The sequence below is a fragment of the Nuphar pumila genome, chromosome 2 (genome assembly GCF_984573655.1).
Source record: "Nuphar pumila chromosome 2, dmNupPumi1.hap1.1, whole genome shotgun sequence".
Lineage (NCBI taxonomy): Eukaryota > Viridiplantae > Streptophyta > Magnoliopsida > Nymphaeales > Nymphaeaceae > Nuphar > Nuphar pumila.
This window is the reverse complement of record NC_143250.1, coordinates 34028554-34051109: the sequence shown is the minus strand read 5'-3', so window position 1 is coordinate 34051109 and position 22556 is coordinate 34028554. Positions and strand designations below refer to the sequence as shown.

The following is a 22556-nucleotide window of genomic DNA, read 5'->3' as shown; positions in this document are numbered from 1 at the left end:
CAACCAATCTTGCTTTATATCGTTCCAACGAGCCATCGCTTTTAGTTTTAACTTTGAAGACCCAACGACAACCAATAGGTTTTTTGTGTGAGGGTAGATCAACTACTTCCCAAGTATTGGCCTTTTTTAAAGCATTTAGTTCAACTTGCATTGCTTCAACCCAATGAGGTATAGATTTAGCTTGATTATAGTGGGTTGGTTCAAAATAAGAGTGTAGAGTTATCAAACATGCCCGATAGTTGGGAGTTAAAGAGTCATAGGAGACAAACCTATTTGGGGGTATTGATATTCTAGAAGAATGCCTAACTTGTGGTTCCTCAATGGATTCGGAAATTTGAGAGTATTTTTCGAGGGCACTAATAGGTTTTTCTTGATTTCTTCTTGAGTAAACATTTATATTGGCATTGCTATCATGAACATTTGTATTTGAATTATTATCATTTGAGAGTGTTATGTCAAGAGGGGATACCTCGTGAATGTCATCTATGTTTTCAAGAGAATCTTCTTGTATGTCATCAATAAAATCATATAAGAATACATAATCAATTTCATTTGTCTCTTCTATTTTATCAAAACCGTTTTCGTCTTCGAGAAATGTTACATCTTTTGAAACATATAGTTTATCATTCTTAAAATCATAACATCTATACCCTTTTTGATTTTCACCATATCCAAAAAATACACATTCAATTGCTTTGGGAGATAACTTATCCCTTTTATGTAGTAGGACAAAACATTTGCAACCAAAAATACGAAGTCGATTAAAATCGGGTGAAAACTTAAAGAGTTTCTCATAGGGAGAAGCATTTTTTAACTTAGAGGAGGGCATTCTATTGATTAGATAGGTTGAGGTAAGAACGGCTTCCGCCCAAATTTTTTTTGGAATATTTCTAGACACAAGCAATGTTCTAGCGGTTTCTATAATGTGCCTATGTTTCCTTTCTGCTAGGCCATTTTGTTGGGGAGTCCTAGGACATGACTTTTGATGACAAATGCCATTTTGGCTTAAATAATTTTGGAATTCGTGAGATAAGTATTCACCACCGGAATCGGATCTTAAAATAGATATGTTACTTTGAAATTGATTTTGAACCTTTTTATGAAAATCTTTAAAGAAAGTAAATACTTCCGACTTATGACTAAGGAAATAAATCCAAACATACCGAGTAAAGTCATCAACGAACGTAACATAATATGAATAACCCCCTTTAGACATAACCGGAGAAGGACCCCAAACATCCGAATGCACCAATTCAAAAGGCCTTGATGAGAAAAAAGATCTAGTTGGAAAAGGAATAGACTTCATTTTTCCAAAAATGCAATCTTTGCAATTAATTTTTTTTTTCTTACAAAATTTGTTTCCAAAAGGAAAGAGATACATTTTGGAATAACTTGGATGACCAAGTCTTTTATGCCAAGTTTCCATATTTTTTTCTTGGACATAAGAACAAAAAAAATTTGTAGGGAGATCAAGATGGTCCATATAATAGAGGTCTCCCTTTCTATGGCCTTGCCCAATCCGCTTCCCGGACCGGAGATCCTGCACAAAGCAACCATTAGATGAGAAAGATATTTCACATCCATGGTCGGCAATTTGAGAAACCGAAAAAAGGTTTAAATTTAATTAAGGAACAACTCTTACTTTTGGAACACAAAAATTTTGAGAATCTTTAAAAGAGCCAATACTTGAAATTTTCAAAAAAGTTCCATCGGCCGTTGAGACACAAGAGTCCTTTGAATTGATGCAAACATCACTAAGTGCATTCTCATGAGGGGTCATATGAAAAGAAGCTCCGGAATCAAGGATCCAAGAATACGTACCGGGTGATGATGTCGAAGCAATGGCCGCACCCGATGTGGAGGAAGAAACTTTAAGCATTTGTTGGAGAGCCATAGATATTTGTCCAAGAGTTTCTTTAATGTCATTGTTTTTGCCTTCATCTTCTTTGGAGGTGGTTTCTTCAAGAGAGGCTACTTTAGGCTTGAAGGCTCCCATAAGCTTTGGACAAACGGGTCTAATGTGACCCGGCTCATTGCAATAATGACAAACAATCATTTTTCTTCCTCCATTGTAGTTCCCTTGTTTCCCAAAATGAGGAGGCTTATAGGTTCTAACATTGTTACCCGGTTTGGATACGGCAAGGACTTCATCAACATGCTTACTCATGCCAAGCCTTGTCTCCTCTTGAGTGATTTCGGCAATAGCATCCTCAATAGGAGGAAAAATAGATCTATGGAGAAGTGAGGATCTCACTTGCTCAAATTCGGGGCGTAGCCCAAAAAGAAATTGAAACAATCGCTCTTGTTCCATTTGTTTTTGTCTTAAATCAACATCTTCCATAGAAACCCACTTTGGCTCTAAAAGAGCCAATTCATCCCATAGTGGGTTAAGGGCACTATAGTAGTCTTGAATGTTAGAATCACCTTGCTTGGTGGTTCTAACTTTTTCTTGCAAGAAGTATGCTCTTGCAAGATCCTTTTGGGTATACATACCCCTCATAAAGGACCAAGCCTCATTGGCTCGACGAAATTTAGCAATATTAGCACATACCTTAAGCTCCACATTGTTCATAAACCACGCAAGGATTTTTGCGTGATTGCTTTCCCAATCTTCTACTTCCTTTTGATGATTTTCAATGGCCTTGAGACGAGCATCTCCCTCAAGAGCTTTTTCTTGATCTTCTTCCATTTTTGTGAGCATAAGCTTCGGTTCCGGAACGGTCCCCATGACATAACCCCAAAGCTTCTTCCCTTTGAGATTATTCTCCATTGCCGATGCCCACATCATATAGTTCTTTCCATTGAGTTTGAAAGAAAGATCAATCTTTGTCTCCATGATGTTGCCAAGAAGTGAGAAGATGTCCACCAAAATAAGAGATACACGAACCACACTTTTCCTTCAAGAATCGAGTGGCTCTGATACCATGTAATGAGATATTGCGGAAATATAAAGAGTGCATACAAGCACATACAACAATGAATAAAAGAGAAAATATCACAAGTCCACGAAGGGACAATACAAGCACAAGCCTTTAAGAAGGCAACAATATACAAAGCCTCTTATTGAAATGAGAGAGGAGCTCTCCAAGATGAAAATACACAAGGGGATCACCCCTATTTATACAAGAGAAGGAGGAGGAAAAAGGAGGGCCAAAGGGCCTCAAAAGGAGAGCCAAAAGGGGGCTCCCATAGAGTCGTTGGGAGCCCCCAACGGTCACATTTGTGACCGTTGGGGGCTCCAACGACTTCTATGTTGGAGCCCCTTTTGGTCCTCAAAAATAATAAAAAGAAAAATAAAAAAATAAATAATAAAAATTACATTTGATCAAAAAGGAAAAAAATAGTTGTTTTCTAAAACAACTGTGAAATTACAAAAATACCCCTATCGGGTATTGATGTAATAAACAGAATATATATATATATATATATATATATATATATATATATAATAGGTACATTTTAACAAGATTTATCATGGGGTTTGTGTATAAGCACCATGTAAATGTTTCTTGAAACCCTGAGCTTTGGATAATGATCTGATCATGTTGGTCGATCCTTGTGCTCATTAAGATAATTGTGCAAACTGTATTTTCTTTCCTGAAAATCTATGTCCTTTCAATATGATTGGTTGATATGTGTTGGCTGGACTGAATTGACTACATTTCTAGCTAGGAGGTTGGCGGGTCTGGGATTGGTAAGCCTGACTAACTTCCCTAGCATATGGCAAAGCTTACGCTTCTGCCCGATAATTGGTAAATGTTATTTTTGCATCTCATGATACTGGTTGTGTAATCATGAATGCGAGCATGACTCGGTTACTGATTTTCTTCTTGAGCATGTATGCTTAATGAATATGTGAAGTTTTACATGTACACTCACATTCAAAAGAAATGTGCATTGGTTAATACACGTATGTGATGTAGGTACCACACATAGGGAAAATGCATATGAATGAGTAATGACATGCATATGATGGGGTTTATGATGGCATGAGTGCACATGCTTTTGGCATTTTTGGCCTAGTGTTATAAATAAAACACTACTTTGGTTTTATTATGTGATGCATCGATGGCCTAAATGAACCATCACCGGATTGGAGAGTCGTGAGTTGGGTTTCTTTTCACATATGTTTCTGATAGTATCACTTAAACCATCATAAGATGGTATGACAAACTACTACACTGTTCTAGTTGTCCTCACGGGTTGGAGTTCCGTAAGGGTCCCCGTAAGGGAGGATGCGGGTTTTCACTTTACTTTTGCATATGGTGTTGCAAACTTAAAGAATTGACTTAAATAAAAATATAATGAATAAGAACAATGTAATATACATTCTGGGATGTTTCATCTGGAGTATGAGAATCTTAGAGTTCCGGTCTTGGGGAGACTGTGAGGATACAAAAACTTCGTGTCTGTAATTTTTTCCCCTGAACCCGATATTGAGGTTCTTTCTCCTGGCCACGGTTTTAGGCAGAGTCTGCTACTTTACCCGAGAGTGGTGTGTTTGACACAGCTGTTGTTATGGTACCAAAGAAGTGACACTTGTGGGTGTGGGGTGTCCCTTGTGTCCCCGACATTAGATGTGGAGGTCTAATGTTCCGAAGGTGATTCAGTCGAGGGCTAAGTTGGAACCCAGTAATAAAATACAAATTGTGTGCTAAGCTACCCTAGGAACCTACTTAACCTCGGGGATTGAACCCGTTTGGTGTATCCGCGGGCAACGGTAATTAAAAAAAGGAACTTAAAGTTGCGTGCATTTAATAGGGCATGCATATGCAAAGAAAAAATGAAACTTAAATGTAAGATAATAAAATGACTCATGCATTGAAAAGAAGTCATGCATCTTCCTGTTATGCATTAGATCATGTATATTTGAATTGTTCTTTATATTATGACATGATATGGTGGTGGTATGTAATTTACTTCTTGAAAGCATGCTGCAAGGTTTGGTTATTTAGTTCTTGATATGTGGTATTGCTTTACTGTTCTCGACTGGTGAGTATATGCAATCTGTCGCATGCATGAATTGTTAAGACACTGCAAATTGTTATATCTGCACTCACTCAAATCATTACATGAAATCTTATCCATGTTCTTTGTCTCACCTGATTTCTTTAGAAGTAGCTGTTCTCAGAATTTTGGTTCTGATACCCTACTTTGTTGGTTTTTCACAGGAAATGGTGAACAATGAGGTAGGACCGGCTACTGGGAATGGATGAGAGTCATACTGGGCTTGACAACTTCAATAGGGAACATAGTGACTCTTTCTTCTACTTCAATCTTTCTTGCTTTTTCAGTTGCTGCTTTATTTCAGTCAAATAAAACATTATCTCTGAAATTTACTCTTATTCATAAATAAAGAATTTGTTTTGGTTCGTATGGATGATGGTTGTAAGTTCGTTTGTGGTGTTTGGGCTATCCAGTTGGAATTGGAACTGTAAGGACCCCGGGTCTTTGGGAAGTTTTCCGCACTGTTATAAAAAAAATATTTCGCATTTTCAAAAGATATAAGTTGGGGTCGTTACACCGGGTCCGCGACCCGCGATGCCGAATCCACTCTAGCGTGGATCCGGGTCGGCCAAGAATGAGGGATCCACATGGATCCAGGTCGTAAGGGAATGGTGGATCCACATATTGGATCCATTTGGGTCCAACCCCAATTACCCAATATTATTACATATATATTTTTAATACCCATTTATATATTTCCTTTTGGATCCGGGTAACGGATCCCGGGTCCGATATGTATAAAATCACTCGAATTTTTCGGGTTTTACACGTGATGAATATCTGAGAGGAACAATTACCTTGCCATATGTCACATCTGAATATCAACTGGCGGGCTTCTTCACTAAAGCCCTTCTTGCTGCCTGTTTTATTTTTCTACTTAGCAAGCTTTCGGTCATCTCCTCGTAAAGTTTGAGGGGGGTGTTAAAATACATGTACTCACATATATATATATATATATATATATATATATATATATATATATATATATATATATATATATATATATATGAAATACCTGATAGGGGTATTTTTGTTATTTTATATAGTTGTTTTATAGAAACAACTATTTGTTAATTAGGTTAGTTTATTATTAGTAATTTTTATTTTTATTTTTTTTAATTCTTTTATTTCACGCAAAAGGGGCCCCACATAGAGCCGTTGGGGGCTCCCAACGTCTCTATGGGGAGCCCCCTATGGGTCAACCTTTTTGAGCTTTCTTTTTGTATAAATAGGGGTGATTCCCCCTTGTATTTTCTTAAGCCTTAGAGCTCCTCTCTAATAAATCTCTTATTATTTTTTATGTGTTTCCTTTTAAAGGCTTGTGGTATTGTCCCTTAGTGAACTTCTCTCTTATTCTCTCTCTTGTATTTGTCCATTGTAGGTCATTATGAATGCTTTAAGCATTCTTTGTATTTCCGCATACTTCATTACAGAGCAGTCTTCCTCATATAGCGTCCTTGAATCCACAAGGGGTTCCCTAAATCTGCAAGGAACAATAACTTCTTGAATCCATCAGTAAAAGTGAAGACATTTGTTTTTTATGTTCGATATATTTGTATATAACTTGAAAATACTCTTCTTGATTGTGTTGTGTTAACTGAACCTCATAGTGCTAATAATACAAAAATATTCCAATTTATGTGGCCTGTTTGGTTTTCCTCTTATTGACAATATTACTGAAAATAATTGCTTCTTGGACAAAAATTAAATATGATGATTTCTGAATTCGTACTTTAACATTCTGGTGTTCACTAATTTATTTAATGTAAATGTTCTCTATTGTAGGCAAACGATTTGCGGGTGATGCTCTTGGGGATGGTTGATGACCCTCGCGTGGTCCTCATCAAGCTTTCTGATCGTTTACATAACATGAGAACAATGTAGAGAAATTACTCGAGCTTTCTCTCATTATTTCTTGATTTTTGAATAAGCTGGCTTACATGAAATCTATCTGATGTGCAATTTATACACCTTCTCTGTTGAGTTTTAAGAATCAACATCTGCAAACTGTGGGCAAGAGAATGCATCATTTCCAGTCTTGGTAGCCTTTTTTAGTGCCAAAACTATATATGACGCTCTATTATCCTATTTGTGGTGTGATTATAGATTCAAGAGAATGCATCATTTCTTGTTTTAGGGGCCTTTTTATTGCCAAAACTACCAATAACACTTTATTATCTTATATATAGTGTGATTATAAATTCAAGAAAAATGCATAATTTCTTGTTTTAGGGACCTTTTTAGTGCCAAAACTACTGATGACGCTTTATTAATTTATTTATGGTCTGATTATATATTCAAGAAGACATATCATATAGTTAATGTGATTCTGTTTTCTTGATAATCTATCATACAGATACTCCATTTTCATTTCCATGATATAATCCCTTATATAATCCTCAATTCAAAAACTCCATCAACATACCCATGCAACGAATTGTTTTTTGTATCCATAAGGCACATATTTGGAGGACTTGCTCGATAGTATAAATGAAAAAAAGAGTTGAGTAGCTCAATGTTACTTCATTTGTTTTTAATTTTTTCATACTTGTTTGGTTTCCCTTAAGCTAATTAATTAACAACCTATTGAGATCCAATTAAAGCAAGTAATAACTGTCCTAATTTTTTTTTTAAAAGTATTACTTTGATAACATTAGAGTGGGAGGAGTATGATTTCCTACTTGCTAATTTAATCCTTTGAGAAGTTTCTATAGTTGTTTATTGATTCTTATTTGCCTTGGGCCTCATGGGAACTTGTTATAAAGTTGGGATTGGTTAATTATCTTAATAACACCTTTCATCATCCCTGTTCATATACTTGTGCATCTTTCTCTCACCTGCATCTTCTTATCTTGGCCTTGAAGTCCACATGACTTATTGCCTAGCATCATCATCAAGCCTTGTCACTGTGATGAAACCAAGAACTCTCCACACACCTCAAACAAGAGGCCAACACAAAGCCCACAAAAAGGGCAAAAGTACAATAGCCACTTAGGGGCTTAGAGGAACACACAACAATAAAAAATATAATCTTTATTTCACTTAAAATGCACAAAAAATGCATTAGTTTATAAGGGGTTTAAGCCCCATATTTTTAGGCAAAAGGGGAGTGAGAGGCTCCCCAAAATATGGCTGTTGGAGCTCCCAATGGCTAGATTTCTAGCCGTTGGAGAGCCCCAACAGCTATATTGTTGTTATATTGTCAAAGACAAAAATGCCCTTGACAATATAACATATTACAATAGTAAATAGAAAAAGGCCCTAATGGGCGACACCATATTACAATCATGTCACACATATATATATAACCCACATTCTAACACTCACAACATCAAAAACTTTTCTTTTATATTGTGCTGAATCTTTAGCGGTCATCAGCTCCACAGAATCGACTGATAAAGTCCATTTGTACTGGACAGAAATCACCTGTGCTTGACTTAATTCGGAGTGAGGGCGTAACTGTTAAATAATTTTATGTGTGAAAACTATCAAGTTAAGTCACATTATGTCAAGTGGATATACTTGTAATAACCTGCTGGTATGTAGCTCTGACTAGAATCTGAACATTTAAAAAAGTAGTAGCTACAAAACTCATACATATGGTGGAAATCTATGTAGGCTTTGTAAGTTCTTGGAATGTTTGCTCAATTGAGCATGCACATCCTATACAAACATGAAGCTGTCACTGGAAGGCTTTGAAAACTTGACACAATAATGAGCTTTCACATCGTGTCTGTTGATGTTCTTAAAGAAAAATCTATTGATTGCTGCTCCGGTTACTTATGCTCCTTGTGGGTAATTTTTTTTCTTGTTTTAATGCTGTCTGAGTATCGTTAAGATGGATTAATTAAAATATAACTGCCACAGATATATCTGATATTGTGCAAATATTGCAATTTAGATGTTGAAGACATTTTATTTCAATAAATTCAAAACATTGGGGTTTTCAATATATCACCGTATGATGGAGAAAATATTGTAGTATTTTCGTTTTCCTTAATATTTCCAGTTTTATGGTTTTTCTTATTTTTAGTTTTTATGTTTTTTATATTTATATTATTTTTAAAAGCATCAATAATTATTTTTCTCCTTATATTTTTAATATGCTGAAAACTTTCAAAGATTTTCCTGAGAAATTCGATTGTTTTAGATTATATGTCAAAATTGGCAATGTTGATTACCAGTTGAGGCCATATGGGTTATCTTCTCTTACATGCTTTGGTTAGCCTTTCACTATCTACTGTTTAGTGGGCAACTGCCAAAAATGGTTTGCAAATGTAGCACAAAATAATTAGTATTTAGTAAATAGTTACATTTTTACATTATTAAAAATTGCAATATTTACAATATTTACATTATTAAAAATACTAATTTAGCACAAAAATAGTTAGATGCTTTAGTATTTAGTAAAAATGTAGCACAAAATACTTAAGGGAAAAATGTAGTTATTATTACTAGTATTTACTTGTAGTAAAAATACTTGTAGTAAAAATGTATTTTGTGCTAAATACAAAATACTTTCTCCGTCAAAATACTTTTTGCAAACCATTTTGTAGCACAAATTTGCAAAAATGTAGCACAAAATGTAACTATTTACTAAACCATTTCCTTACTAAATATTTACAATATTTAGTAACTACATTTTCCCCATGCTGTACTTAGTAAATGCTAAATATTTAGTAAATACTATTTAGTAATTAGTAAATATTGTAGTTACAAAAATAATTAGTATTTAGTAAATAGTAAATAGTAAATACTAATTATTTACTAAATACTGAAAAATGTAGCACAAAATAATTAGTATTTAGTAAATAGTTAGATGCTTCATCTTGACGTAGAAAGAAATGGTTTGCACATCACAAATATTAGTAATAATAAATAGTGAATCTGGATTTCCTATAGTTTCACAAAGGCCCTTCCAGTCAATAAATAATTTAGTCTTTAAACCAAGGTATTCATGGTTCTTTCTAATGCTCAGCTTGTTTCATGACCAGTAGGGAGAGATAGTGGTGATCCTATAAATATATTATTTGGTGGTGTTTTCTTCTTGTAAGTATGCCAAATTGCTTTTCTAGATATAGTTGTTGATAGAGGGTTCTGAATAACTGATAACCCTAACATTTGCTGTCAAACAAAAAAAAGAGAGGCTTTGATTCAGGTCGGATCCGGACCCAAACCAGACCCGGACCCAACCCTAGGCCACCGCCTCTCTATCTACCTTTTAAAGACAGTGAGGCTAAGGGGGGAGGTTTCTCAAAACCTCCTTCCCCTCTCGTCTCTCTCTCTCTCTACCCGACCCCCTCCCCCCCCCTCTCCTCGCGTCTGCCGAGTAGCGGCCACCGGCGAGCTTCTTTCGGCAACCCCCAGGTACGCTCCCCTCATTTTTCTTCTCCTTTTCCTTCCGTCTCTCTCTCCCTCACTTCTCCGTTTGCGCAGGGAGGGGCTGAGCCACCTCCCTGCCTCCCTTAATCGCAAGGGAGGGGCAAAGCCCCCTCCTTGCTGCCCTAAATCGCAGGGGAGGGGTAGAGCCCCCTCCCTGCGATGTGTTTTGAGAGGTAGGGGCCCAACCCCCTCCCGATGCCTCTGTTTGCAGGGGAGGGGTCAAGCCCCTCCCTGCATGCCGTATTTGGCTGGGGGAGGGGTCCTGCGTCTCTTTTTGGTAGGGGAGGGGCTGAGCCCTCCCTGTGCTCCCTGTTACGGTAGGGGAGGGGTCAAGCCCCTCCTACTCCCTGTTATGGTAGGGAAGGGGGTCGAGCCCCTCCCTACTCTCTATTACGGCAGAGGAGGGGGTCGAGCCCCTCCCTGCTCCCTTTTTTCCGACAGGGGAGGGGTCGAGCCCCCCTCCCTGCACCGCCGTTGTTCGGGGGAGGGGTCGAGCCCCTCCCTGCTCCCTTTTTTTCGGTAGGGGAGGGGTCGAGCCCCCCTCCCTGCACCGCCATTGTTCAGGGGAGGGGTCGAGTCCCCTCCCTACTCCCTCTTCTCTGGCATCAGGCAGGGGCTTCGCCCCCTGCCTTTTTGCGTGTTCGACAGGCAGGGGCCAACCCCTTCCTCTTTGCGTATTCAGCCGACAGGGGCAAAACCTCCTGCCTCCCCCTTTGTGTCTAGCGGGCAAGGGCCTCGCTCCTGCCTCTTTGCTCTTCCGGCAGGCAGGGCAAAGCCCCGGCCTCCCTCGATGCCTTCATTAGGCAGGGGTACAGCCTCCTGCCTCCCCGTGGTTGCTGACAACAGGTCAGCAGGGGCTCGCGGCCCTTGCCCCTGCTTCTTTCGCGTTCAACAGGTTCGCAGGGGCACACTACCCATGCTTCTGCTTATTTCGCGTCAGGTCAGCGGCAGTGCCTCTGACCTTTTATTTTTGGTGTTAGCTTGCTAAGATTGTCGCTTTTGCAGCTCGTACGACGGATCCTGCTTGCGCTCCGCGACCCGAGCCGTTAATTGCTTATACCCGCAGACGCCAGCAAGCTCACAACTCCCCGAGGTAGGGGAAGATCGCACAGAGGACTTGGATAATTGAATTGAGTTCAATTAACTAAAAAGGATAATTAAATAAATATATATGCATATATATATATATATATATATATATTTATACGAGTACGCATTTAACTCAAGGACGCGGTTTCACAATCCTTGTCCTTTACTTTCTATCATGTCTTTACTTTGTCATCGCGCTTTGCACCCAGGCTCCTGCTTTTTCAAATGTTTTGTTATTGCCTTGCCATTGCAGATGACGCTCAGGTTTTTGCTCATTGCATGTGCTATTAAAGGCATTCTCGTGAAAGATGCAAGAGGCATTTACCACTTTTCCTCTTGCGACAAGAGTTGAGTCGGGAGCTTAACGATACATCCTCGTCTAAGGAGAAGAATCCCTAGCAGAGATCCTGACTTTTCGAGTGAGTAGTCTTGCAAAGTAGACTTTAGAATTTAGGGAGCTGCGCAAAAGCATCAAAGACTGCCCAAATCGAAGTATTTGGAAGGATGTGATTGCCTGGTTTTGTTCGTCTATCCGACATATCTTGGGTAACCCCGAATTGGGGGCTTGTGCGAACTTCTTAGCGGGGGTTCTGTTGAGAAACTCGTATCCCGTTTATCAAGGGCAATATCGAGTCATGCGGGGCATTTAGATACCACGATAGCGGATGAGATTCTTGAAAATCACATGCCAAATGTTGGCACAAGTTGGTTGATTGTTTCAAAAGATAAAGAATGTTAAAAGTAAAGTTTGAGAAACATTATATCTTTGCGAAACTTTTGTTGATGCTCCTATTGATGAACTATACCTCTTTCATCCTAGAGTACTTATAGTCGTGCACTACACGCTAGTACTGTGATGATTGGATGAGACGGTTGTGCGACCTCGAACAGTGCTAAATGCACAATGTTGTAAACACATAAAAATGTGATCACCTTTACAGGTAAGATGCTCATTTGGTAAAAAGACCAGAGCATATAGAATGAGTCGTCAGTTAACTTACTCTTGACACACTCATTCGCTTCTTGTAGTTTGTCAAGAGAGAGGACAGAGCGGTACACACTCCAATGGACATGTTGTTAACAACCACCCCACGGGCCAAGATCCGACCTCCCCAGTCATTGGAGTTAGGGGAAGGGACTACCAGACATTATCCTAGGTGGTAAATTCCATGGACTTCTGCAGAAATTGGATGCATCAGTTGTCAAGTACCTGCCTTTGGGGAATCCTCTCTCGGTTAAAGTTGTCCCCTTAGGAGGGACTCAAATACATATAATAACAGACACCCGAACTAGTTTCAGTTGTTTCTACGATTTATCTGCGTGTACCCGACTAGAAGGGAGCCCCCTTTATGGCCCTCCTTTAGCTTTCCTCCTCTATATATAGAGGAGGTTCCCCCTTGTAAATGTATTGGGTTTTCACCCTTCTCTTCCTTTCTTCAATAATATCCAACTTATGACTTTAAGTCATTTTCTACTTTTGAGAGTTTTGTGTGTGCACTTTTAGTGTTTGTGCTCTTGGCTCTAGTGGTCACTCTTAAGGAGTGCTTTTTGCTCTATTGGTGCTTCCGCCCCTTTTCATTACATGGTATCAGAGCTCGATTGATGATTGGGCTTCTCTTTGTTATCTTGGAACGTGTGCCTCTCAAATTTTTGAATAAAGGAAGGATATTTGGTGCCGATGGAACGTGATTCTAAAGTAGAGCTTTCTTTTAAGCTAAATGGGTCCAACTATCTCATGTGGGCCTCCGCTATGGAAAATCATCTAAGAGGTAATAAACTTTGGGGTTTTGTTATGGGAACTACTCCCAAACCCTCTCTTGTTCTCACCAAAATCGAAAATGAGGTTGAAAAAGCTTTAGATGGCGATGAGCGCATCAAAGCTATTAATGACCATCAATCCAAAGTTGAGGATTGGGAAAGTAACCATGCCAAAATTTTGGCATGGTTTATGAACAATGTAGACCTTAAAAATTGTGCTAATATTGCCAAATTTAGAAGGGCCAATGAGGCATGGTTTTTCCTTAAGGGTATGTATACCCAAAAGGATCTTGCTCGACAATTTTTTTGTCAAGAAAAAATCCGTTCCACCAAACAAATGGATTTGAGTGTCCGAGACTATTTTAGCTCTCTAACTCCTCTTTGGGATGAACTTGCTCTTCTTGAGCCTAAATGTGTTGCTCCGGAAGATATTGAGTTAAGAAGGGAACAAATTGAAAAGGAGCACTTTTTTCAATTTCTTTATGGTCTTCGCCCGGAATTTGAACAAGTTAGGGCATCTCTTCTCCATAGAAGCAAAGCCCTACCTATTGAAGACGCCCTTGTCGAAATATGCCAAGAGGAAACTCGACTTGGCTTAAGTGTTAAGAGTGATGAACTTTTGGCCGTTACTAGGCCCTGATCAAATGTTAAAGCATATATACCTCCCCACTTTAACAAAAATATTAATGGGCCTAGAAAGGGAATAATATGCCATTATTGTAATGAACCGGGACACATTAAACCGGTTTGTCTCAAACTTAAGGGAAAAGTAGCCGCGGTTGGAGAAAATTCTCCAAAGAAGATAGACGAAAGTGCCAAAGAGGGAGATATCAAAGAAACTCTTAATCATATCTCTGAAGTTCTCCAACATCTTCTCAAGACTTCGTCTTCAACTTCCGGAGCCGCCATCGCCTATTCTTCATCACCTCCAGGTATGTGGATACTAGACTCTGGTGCTTCTTTTCATATGACATCTCATAAAAACTCTCTTTCAAATGTTTTTTCCGAACCCATATCTTCTTATGTTTCAACGGCCGATGGAACATCATTGAAAATTGAAAGTATTGGAACACCTATTCTCAAAACTTTTTCGTTCCTAAAGTAAGAATTGTTCCAAAAATTAATTTAAACCTTTTTTCCGTTTCTCAAATCACTGATCATGGATGCCAAGTCTCTTTCTCACCTAAAGATTGCACCGTGCAGGATCTCCAGTCAGGGAAGCTGATTGGGCAAGGCCATAGAAGGGGTGATCTCTATTTTATGGACTTTTTGACTCTTCCATCTAAGTCATCTTGCAATCTTGTAAAAGACAAAAGTATTGGACTTTGGCATCAGAGACTTGGCCATCCAAATTTTGTAAAAATGTCTCTTTTTCCGTTTTTGAACAATACTTGTAAAGACAATCACATGACTTGTAAAGATTGCATTTTTGAGAAATCTAAAGCTACTCCATTTCCTCAAAGAAGTTACTTTACCACTCAGCCATTTGAACTTGTTCATTCCGATGTGTGGGGACCTTCCTCTATTTTGTCTAAAGGAGGATTTTCGTATTATGTGGTTTTTATTGGACTTCACTCGATTTACGTGGATTTACTTCCTAAGTCGCAAATCCAAAGTTTTCTCCTTCTTTAAAGAATTTTATGCAATGGTTAAAAATCAATTTTTGGGAAATCTATCTATTCTTAGGTCTGATTCAGGAGGCGAATATATGTCCAATGATTTTCAAAGCTATTTAAAGGAAAATGGAATTTGTCACCAACGCTCTTGTCCCAACACTCCGCAACAAAATGGTCTTGCGGAAAGAAAGCATAGACACATAATAGAAACTACGAGAACATTATTAATTTCAAAAAATATCCCAAAATCCTTTTGGGCCGAAGCGGTTCTAACCTCAACATATCTTATCAATAGAACTCCTTCATCCTCTTTGAAAAATCTTTCTCCATTTGAAAAACTTTACAATATGTCTCCCGATTATAAAAGACTAAGAATTTTTGGATGTAAATGCTTTGTTCTAACTCACAAAAATGATAAACTTTCTCCTAGGGCTATTGAATGTATTTTCTTGGGAAATGGCGAAAAACAAAAAGGTTATCGATGTTTTGACATGCTTAAGAACAAACTTTATATCTCAAAAGATGTCACATTCCTTGAAGAAGAGAATGGTTTTTCGCACCAACCAAATGAAAATATTGATTATTCCTTTCTATTTGACTTATTGCCTCAAGAAAACATCATAGATGATCATACTGATCCTAGTGAACCTCTTAGTGAAGATCATTTTGAACATCCAAATGATGATCAAAACTTAGAAGAAAATGTTTCAAGACAAATACAAGTCTACTCTAGAAGAAATGAAAGGAATCCTCCTTGTGCCCTTGAAAAATTCTCTCAAAGTGAGTCGATCGAAGAGACCTCTCAAAGAAAATGAAATCGTATTTCCAAAATACCAAATAGATTTGTTTCTTATGATTCTTTTTCTCCTAACTTCCGAGCATGTCTACTTGCTCTTCACTCCTTTCATGAACCATCTCATTACAATGATGCTAAACAATATGCTCATTGGAATGAAGCTATGAAACTTGAGCTTAATGCTCTTAAAAGGGCGCAAACTTGGGAAATCATTGATCTTCCCAACGGCAAGAAACCCATTGGATGTAGATGGGTCTTTAAAGTAAAAACTAGGAGTAATGGTTCATTAGAAAGATATAAGGCTAGGTTGGTAGCCAAAGGATATGCCCAAGAGTATGGGGTAGATTATGATGAAACTTTTGCCCCAGTTGCTCGAATGACTAGTGTTCGAGCTCTTATTGCTATAGCCTCGGTTAAAAAATGGCCAATCTTTCAACTTGATGTCAAAAATGTCTTTTTGAATGGTAATTTGAATGAAGAAGTTTATATGGAACCACCTCTAGGTATGAATTTAAATGGAAAAGTTTTGAAATTAAAAAAGGCCTTATATGAACTTAAGCAAGCTCTTAAAGCTTGGTATGACAGGTTTAGTAATGTATTAATCAATTTAGGTTTTTCTTCTTGCTATACTGACACTGCTCTTTTTGTTAAAAGGACAGGTGACTCCATTATTATGCTTCTGCTATATGTTGATGATATGATCATCACTGAGAATGACAAAAAGGGAGTAAATGATGTTAAGTCTATGTTAAAAGAAACTTTTGATATGTCTGATCTTGGTTATTTGAGATATTTTTTAGGAATTGAAGTGGCTTATTCTGCGCGAGGATACATCTTATCTCAAATGAAATTAGCTGCAGAAATTTGTACCAAATCAGGAATATCTGATGAAATCAGGAATATCTGATGAAAAGAAAGTTGAGACTCTCAAAGTTATCAATGCGAAACTGAGACTTGAAGATGGTGTTCTTCTTGAGGATCCAACCCCCTACCGTCAATTAATCGGATCCCTCACCTATCTATCCATCACACGTCCAGATATAGCTCATGTGGTTCATGCAACAAGCCAGTTTCAGCATGCACCTACTTCGGTTCATATGGCGGCCGTAATGAGAATTGTACGATATATCAAAAATACCATCTCCAAGGGACTCTTCTTATCCTCTTCCTCATCTCTTGAATTGACTGCTTTTACTGATGTTGACTGAGGAGGAAATCCCAATGATCGTATCTCAATTACGGGTCTTTGCATTTTTTTAGGTGAATCTCTCATTTCGTGGAGATGCAAGAAGCAACAGAAGGTCTCACTATCATCTACTGAAGCTAAATATCGGGCTATGACAATGATAACTATGGAAATCGTATGGCTCAGAAGTCTCCTTGGTGACATGAGCGTTCCCATTTCCACTCCCACCAAGCTCTGTTGTGATAACAAAAGTGCGATATACATTGCCAACAATCACACCTTTCATGAGCGGACCAAGCATATCGAAATGGATTGCCATTATGTTCGAGACGAATATCTCAAAGGGACCATCACATTACCATATGTCACTTCAGAATATCAACTGACTGACTTCTTCACCAAGGCGCTCCCAACTCCACGATTCATGTTTCTTCTTGGCAAACTTTCGGTCTTCCCCCCCCCCCCCGTAAAGTTTGAGGGGGCATGTTAAATTATGTATATATAAATATATATATACATATACTTATACATATATATATTCGTATATATATGTATATATGTATATATACATAATATATATCTTTTTCTTTTTTCTGTACAAACCAAAAACCCGATAGGGGTGTTTTGGTAAATCCACATGTACTTTTTCTTTTTGCCTTTTTTCTTTCTTTTTCCCCTTTTTCTTTTTTCTTTTTACTTTTTCAGTTTTACTTTTAAGGACCATAAGGGGCCCCACCTATCTAGTCGTTGGGGCCCCAACAGTCATATTTATGACCGTTGGGGCTCCCAACGACTAGAAGGGAGCCCCCTTTATGGCCCTCCATTAGCTTTCCTCCTCTATATATAGAGGAGGCTCCCCCTTGTAAATGTATTGGGTTTTCACCCTTCTCTTCCTTTCTTCAATAATATCCAACTTATGACTTTAAGTCATTTTCTACTTTTGAGAGTTTTGTGTGTGCACTTTTAGTGTTTGTGCTCTTGGCTCTAGTGGTCACTCTTAAGGAGTGCTTTTTGCTCTATTGGTGCTTCCGCCCCTTTTCATTACATGGTATCAGAGCTCGATTGATGATTGGGCTTCTCTTTGTTATCTTGGAACGTGTGCCTCTCAAATTTTTGAATAAAGGAAGGATATTTGGTGCCGATGGAACGTGATTCTAAAGTAGAGCTTTCTTTTAAGCTAAATGGGTCCAACTATCTCATGTGGGCCTCCGCTATGGAAAATCATCTAAGAGGTAATAAACTTTGGGGTTTTGTTATGGGAACTACTCCCAAACCCTCTCTTGTTCTCACCAAAATCGAAAATGAGATTGAAAAAGCTTTAGATGGCGATGAGCGCATCAAAGCTATTAATGACCATCAATCCAAAGTTGAGGATTGGGAAAGTAACCATGCCAAAATTTTGGCATGGTTTATGAACAATGTAGACCTTAAAAATTGTGCTAATATTGCCAAATTTAGAAGGGCCAATGAGGCATGGTTTTTCCTTAAGGGTATGTATACCCAAAAGGATCTTGCTCGACAATTTTTTTGTCAAGAAAAAATCCGTTCCACCAAACAAATGGATTTGAGTGTCCGAGACTATTTTAGCTCTCTAACTCCTCTTTGGGATGAACTTGCTCTTCTTGAGCCTAAATGTGTTGCTCCGGAAGATATTGAGTTAAGAAGGGAACAAATTGAAAAGGAGCACTTTTTTCAATTTCTTTATGGTCTTCGCCCGGAATTTGAACAAGTTAGGGCATCTCTTCTCCATAGAAGCAAAGCCCTACCTATTGAAGACGCCCTTGCCGAAATATGCCAAGAGGAAACTCGACTTGGCTTAAGTGTTAAGAGTGCTGAACTTTTGGCTTAAGTGTTGTGTGTTGGGTGTTCCTTTTGAGAAGCCTATACACCTCTCTTTTTCAGTGTAGCGTACTTTTAGACATGCACAACATGTTAAGTACTTTGTTGATCGGACGAGAGATCCGAGACGACCTTGTATCATGAAATATGCAAAATATTGTTGAAATGAATTCAAGACTTATCTTGTTAAATTGTGTTGTGTTACTTCTTATGCAGATAATATCTGTTGGGGTTTCTTTGGTGAAACCATATCCCTTTTATCGTAGTCGTACTTTTGACAAGTACGTCCGTGCTTTTTGACAAGTACGTCTTCTTACGTTGCGATGATTGGATGAGTAGGTTGTGGCAACCTTGATGAGTGCAAATAACAAAATGCTGAGATCAACTAAATAAGTGATGATTTCCGCCTTCACCGGCAATATACTCGAGTTGGGTCGAAAGACCAGAGTATGTAGAATGGGTCTTCAGTTAACTACCCTTGATGTACTCATTCGAACCGCTGACTCCTGTCAGGAGAGAGGACGAGAATGTACAAAAACTTTGATGGACAGGCCGTTAATGACCGTTACGAGTAAAAGACTCGGCTTCCCCAGTCATCGAAGTTAGGGGAAAGGGACTACCATAATTATCCTAGGTGATAGCTCTCCATGTTCGGGATGCATCCATTGTTTATGCTGCTTTGGGGATTTCTCTCTTGGTCACTGACCGTCCCCTTAGGTGCGGACTCAGTCAGCTATCCGGGTTATCTTAAAATACATAGCATAATAAACCCCCGGATCAGTTTAGGCTGTTTCTAGAGTCGTGCCTTGTGCGTACCCACTTGGCCAGTTAATATCAAAACATAATTTAAATCCGATCACACAATTTGTTGAGTTATGCACGTATGAAAGCTATAGCATGCAACGGGTTTCAATACTTATGGAATTGTGTGTGTGGTTGATGTAGCATCGTATTTTGCTTGCTTATGCAGTGCTTTGCTTATAATAATTAGCCTACTTGTGCCAGTGAAATGCTTGTAATAGTTTTAGCATTTTGCTCATGATAGTTGCTTCATGAATCTGTTGAAATTAAATTGCTATATAATTGCCTGTATACTTGACATATTAAATTATTTTGCTTAACTATGTTCTATATTACCTACCAGTTTTTAGTGAAACTGACCCATTTTATGGGCAGGTGATGTATAGGTGATATACTCTGCGATGACACAATGGCGCAATAAGATCAAGATAGAGCTCTTTCCTGACGTTTCGCTCCTGAGGACATGTTGGTAAATTTAGTATGAAGTGTATTTCAAAAATTCTATTTTAATTAAACCTTGAGTTACTAAAACTGTTTTAGTAAACTTCTTTTTGGTTTCAACAAATATAATGAGTTGCAAAATCCCATGAACAAATTCTCAATTATTGAAACTGCATTTCAAAACCATTTGATTTCAATAGTTGTGCGAGATTTGACAAAGGAAAGTTTATGCTGTAATGCGCGCAAGGTCTATTGACTTGTGATTTTAAAAATATCATTTTCCGCTAAAGTACTATTTAAACTCTGATAATCGTATGATTTCAAACCTTTCTAAATATTGTAAAAGTTACAAGTCCTTGATTTTTGGGGCGTGACAACTTGGTATCAGAGCGACATAGAAAATAATGATTCTTGACCATCCGACATCTGCATCGCACAGTAAGTACGATTGATTTTGTTGTTTTGTACTTAATTTGATTAAAATATTTTGCTTCGATTTAGATGTCGTATAATGAGATGAGCGAGGCAATAAATGTTTTGACCGGAGCCGTTATTCATCTCCAATCTATGGTCCAGAACCTGAGTCATAGTGTGGCTTGCGAGAACACCTTTCAGGGTCAGTGCGATAATCAGATGGATAACCATCAAGTTCCCCCGAATCTATTATACCCCCAAAATTTTATTGTTTGCTCTTTCTGTGGTAAGGTGGACCATTCAGTGAAAGAATGTCGCCATAAGCGAAAGTACGATGGGTGGCAACTGGCCACACAAGGCTTGGAGCAAGGAAAACAGGTTAAAGATATTCAGAACAAAAAGTCAGTTGGTAGTAAGAAAGTTAGCAAATGCCGACTTGCCAATGATATAATGCAGGGATCCCCATCTAAGAAACAAAAGCAAGGCAAAGGAATCAAGCTACATCGATCGTCTAGTCGAAAATGCTCGAAGTGTAATTATAGTCATCCTGGACAACCATGCCCTCGAGACACTGGAGGCTGTTTCTATTGCGGAAAGATGGGGCATTTCGCCAGAGTTTCTCGCAAGAAGGAAGCAGATCTGAAGAAGCGGACCGCGAAGGAAAGTCAGCAACAACAACCCAAGCTGCCTCACTAGTAGCAATGAAAGTAGTGAACCGTGTTTATTTTCATCATGACGGGTTAGGTAGAGAATTAGCGAATAAACACTTTAATAAGTTTGGGTAAGACTTTTTATTTTCCAGTATGGATCTTGTCAAGTAAAAGTTTATTAATGAAATTACGTATGAATTTTGTTCAACCTAGACACTTATGATTATGATGCTTATGCAGGTAAATGACATGTCACGCCTACAACTGATTAGTTTTTGGGTAGTTGACTTGTTACGCCTACAAATGATTAACTTTTAGGTGGTTGACTTATACACTTACAAATTATTAGTTTAGACTATTTAGAGGAATGACACCTCACGACTACAAACGCTTAGTTTTTGATGATAAATCACGCCTACGTAGTTATATTGCAGAGGATTGCATTGTGATTGTTTGAGTAAGTATATTGAAGAGGCATGAATGTCTAACTAAATTACTTAGGAGGTTTGTGCGTGTGTTTCATGTTGAATATAGTCGAATGTGATTTGATGTAAAAATTGTGAATGCTTATGAAGATGATGCAATGATCTGAATGTCTTAGATGCATGTATGATTTGAATTCTGTGTGCATAACTCGAACTGCGTAGAAATTACGTATCTTGAGGTTTAGTTGATTCTTGATATATACCAGATCACATTGTATAGAACTCATGCTTTGAGGTTAGATTTGGATAATGCAATGCTCCTGGTGGCAATGATATAATGCATAGGATAATATGCTTTTGTATGATATGATTGAAATGCATGTGACCTCAAATTTTGAAAGTATGCGATATATGTTTAAGTTCAATAGTGAACTATGATTCATGGAACCTTATTGGTGAAATGGGTGATTTTATGAATTGAATACCATATGAGATGAGGTGATGATACATATTGATGATATGTATACTTTTGCCCATTATTATGGCTATAGACCCTGAGAGGGGCCGTTTGTTTTGATGTATGTATCATTGATTTCGGTACCTGTTGAGGACCTTGTCCGCAAAGGATTCTCTGCGAGGGCATGTATGATCAAGATCAGGTAATCCGACTAGAGTGGTGAATCTATGTGAGGAAGTACACTGTCCAAGATCGGGTAGCCGCAAAGACGGCGAATTCCTGTGAGAAAGTATATTTTTTCAAGACCAGGTAAACCATCTAGGGCGGTAATTCCTTGTGAGGTCGTACATTTCTTAGACCAGGTGATCCAGCGTGTAACTTGTAGATTTTGATTTCGTAGAGAATCATGGTGTGTTTTGATGCTCTTCTGAGAGCATTTGATATAGCCAGTTATGAATATTTAAATTTGACTTTCTATTGTAGCATGATTATATACTGGTTTTAGATTAGAGAATCAGATCCTTGCTGATTCTAGATCTTGATACGAGGTTATGTTTTTGTCTTCTATGAAAGTTAGGGCCATTCTAAGAATGATAACTTAAGCGAAGATAGGACAACTGGCCGCGCAAGGCCTTGAGATATGAGGATAAGTTGAGGCTATTTCGGACATAGAGACTGTTAGAAATAGTAAGGGT

At 38.2% G+C, this 22556-nt stretch overlaps 1 protein-coding gene across 1 annotated transcript in view; it reads left to right on the top strand.

Annotated features, from left to right (window-relative positions):
- The window catches only part of LOC149845215 (uncharacterized), a 186085-nt gene that overhangs the window by 66032 nt on the left and 97497 nt on the right, over positions 1–22556 (top strand). Inside the window, exon 6 of the mRNA XM_089995614.1 lies at positions 6793–6887. Coding sequence (XP_089851740.1) covers positions 6793–6887 — 95 coding nt within the window. The remainder of the gene's footprint in view (positions 1–6792; positions 6888–22556) is intronic.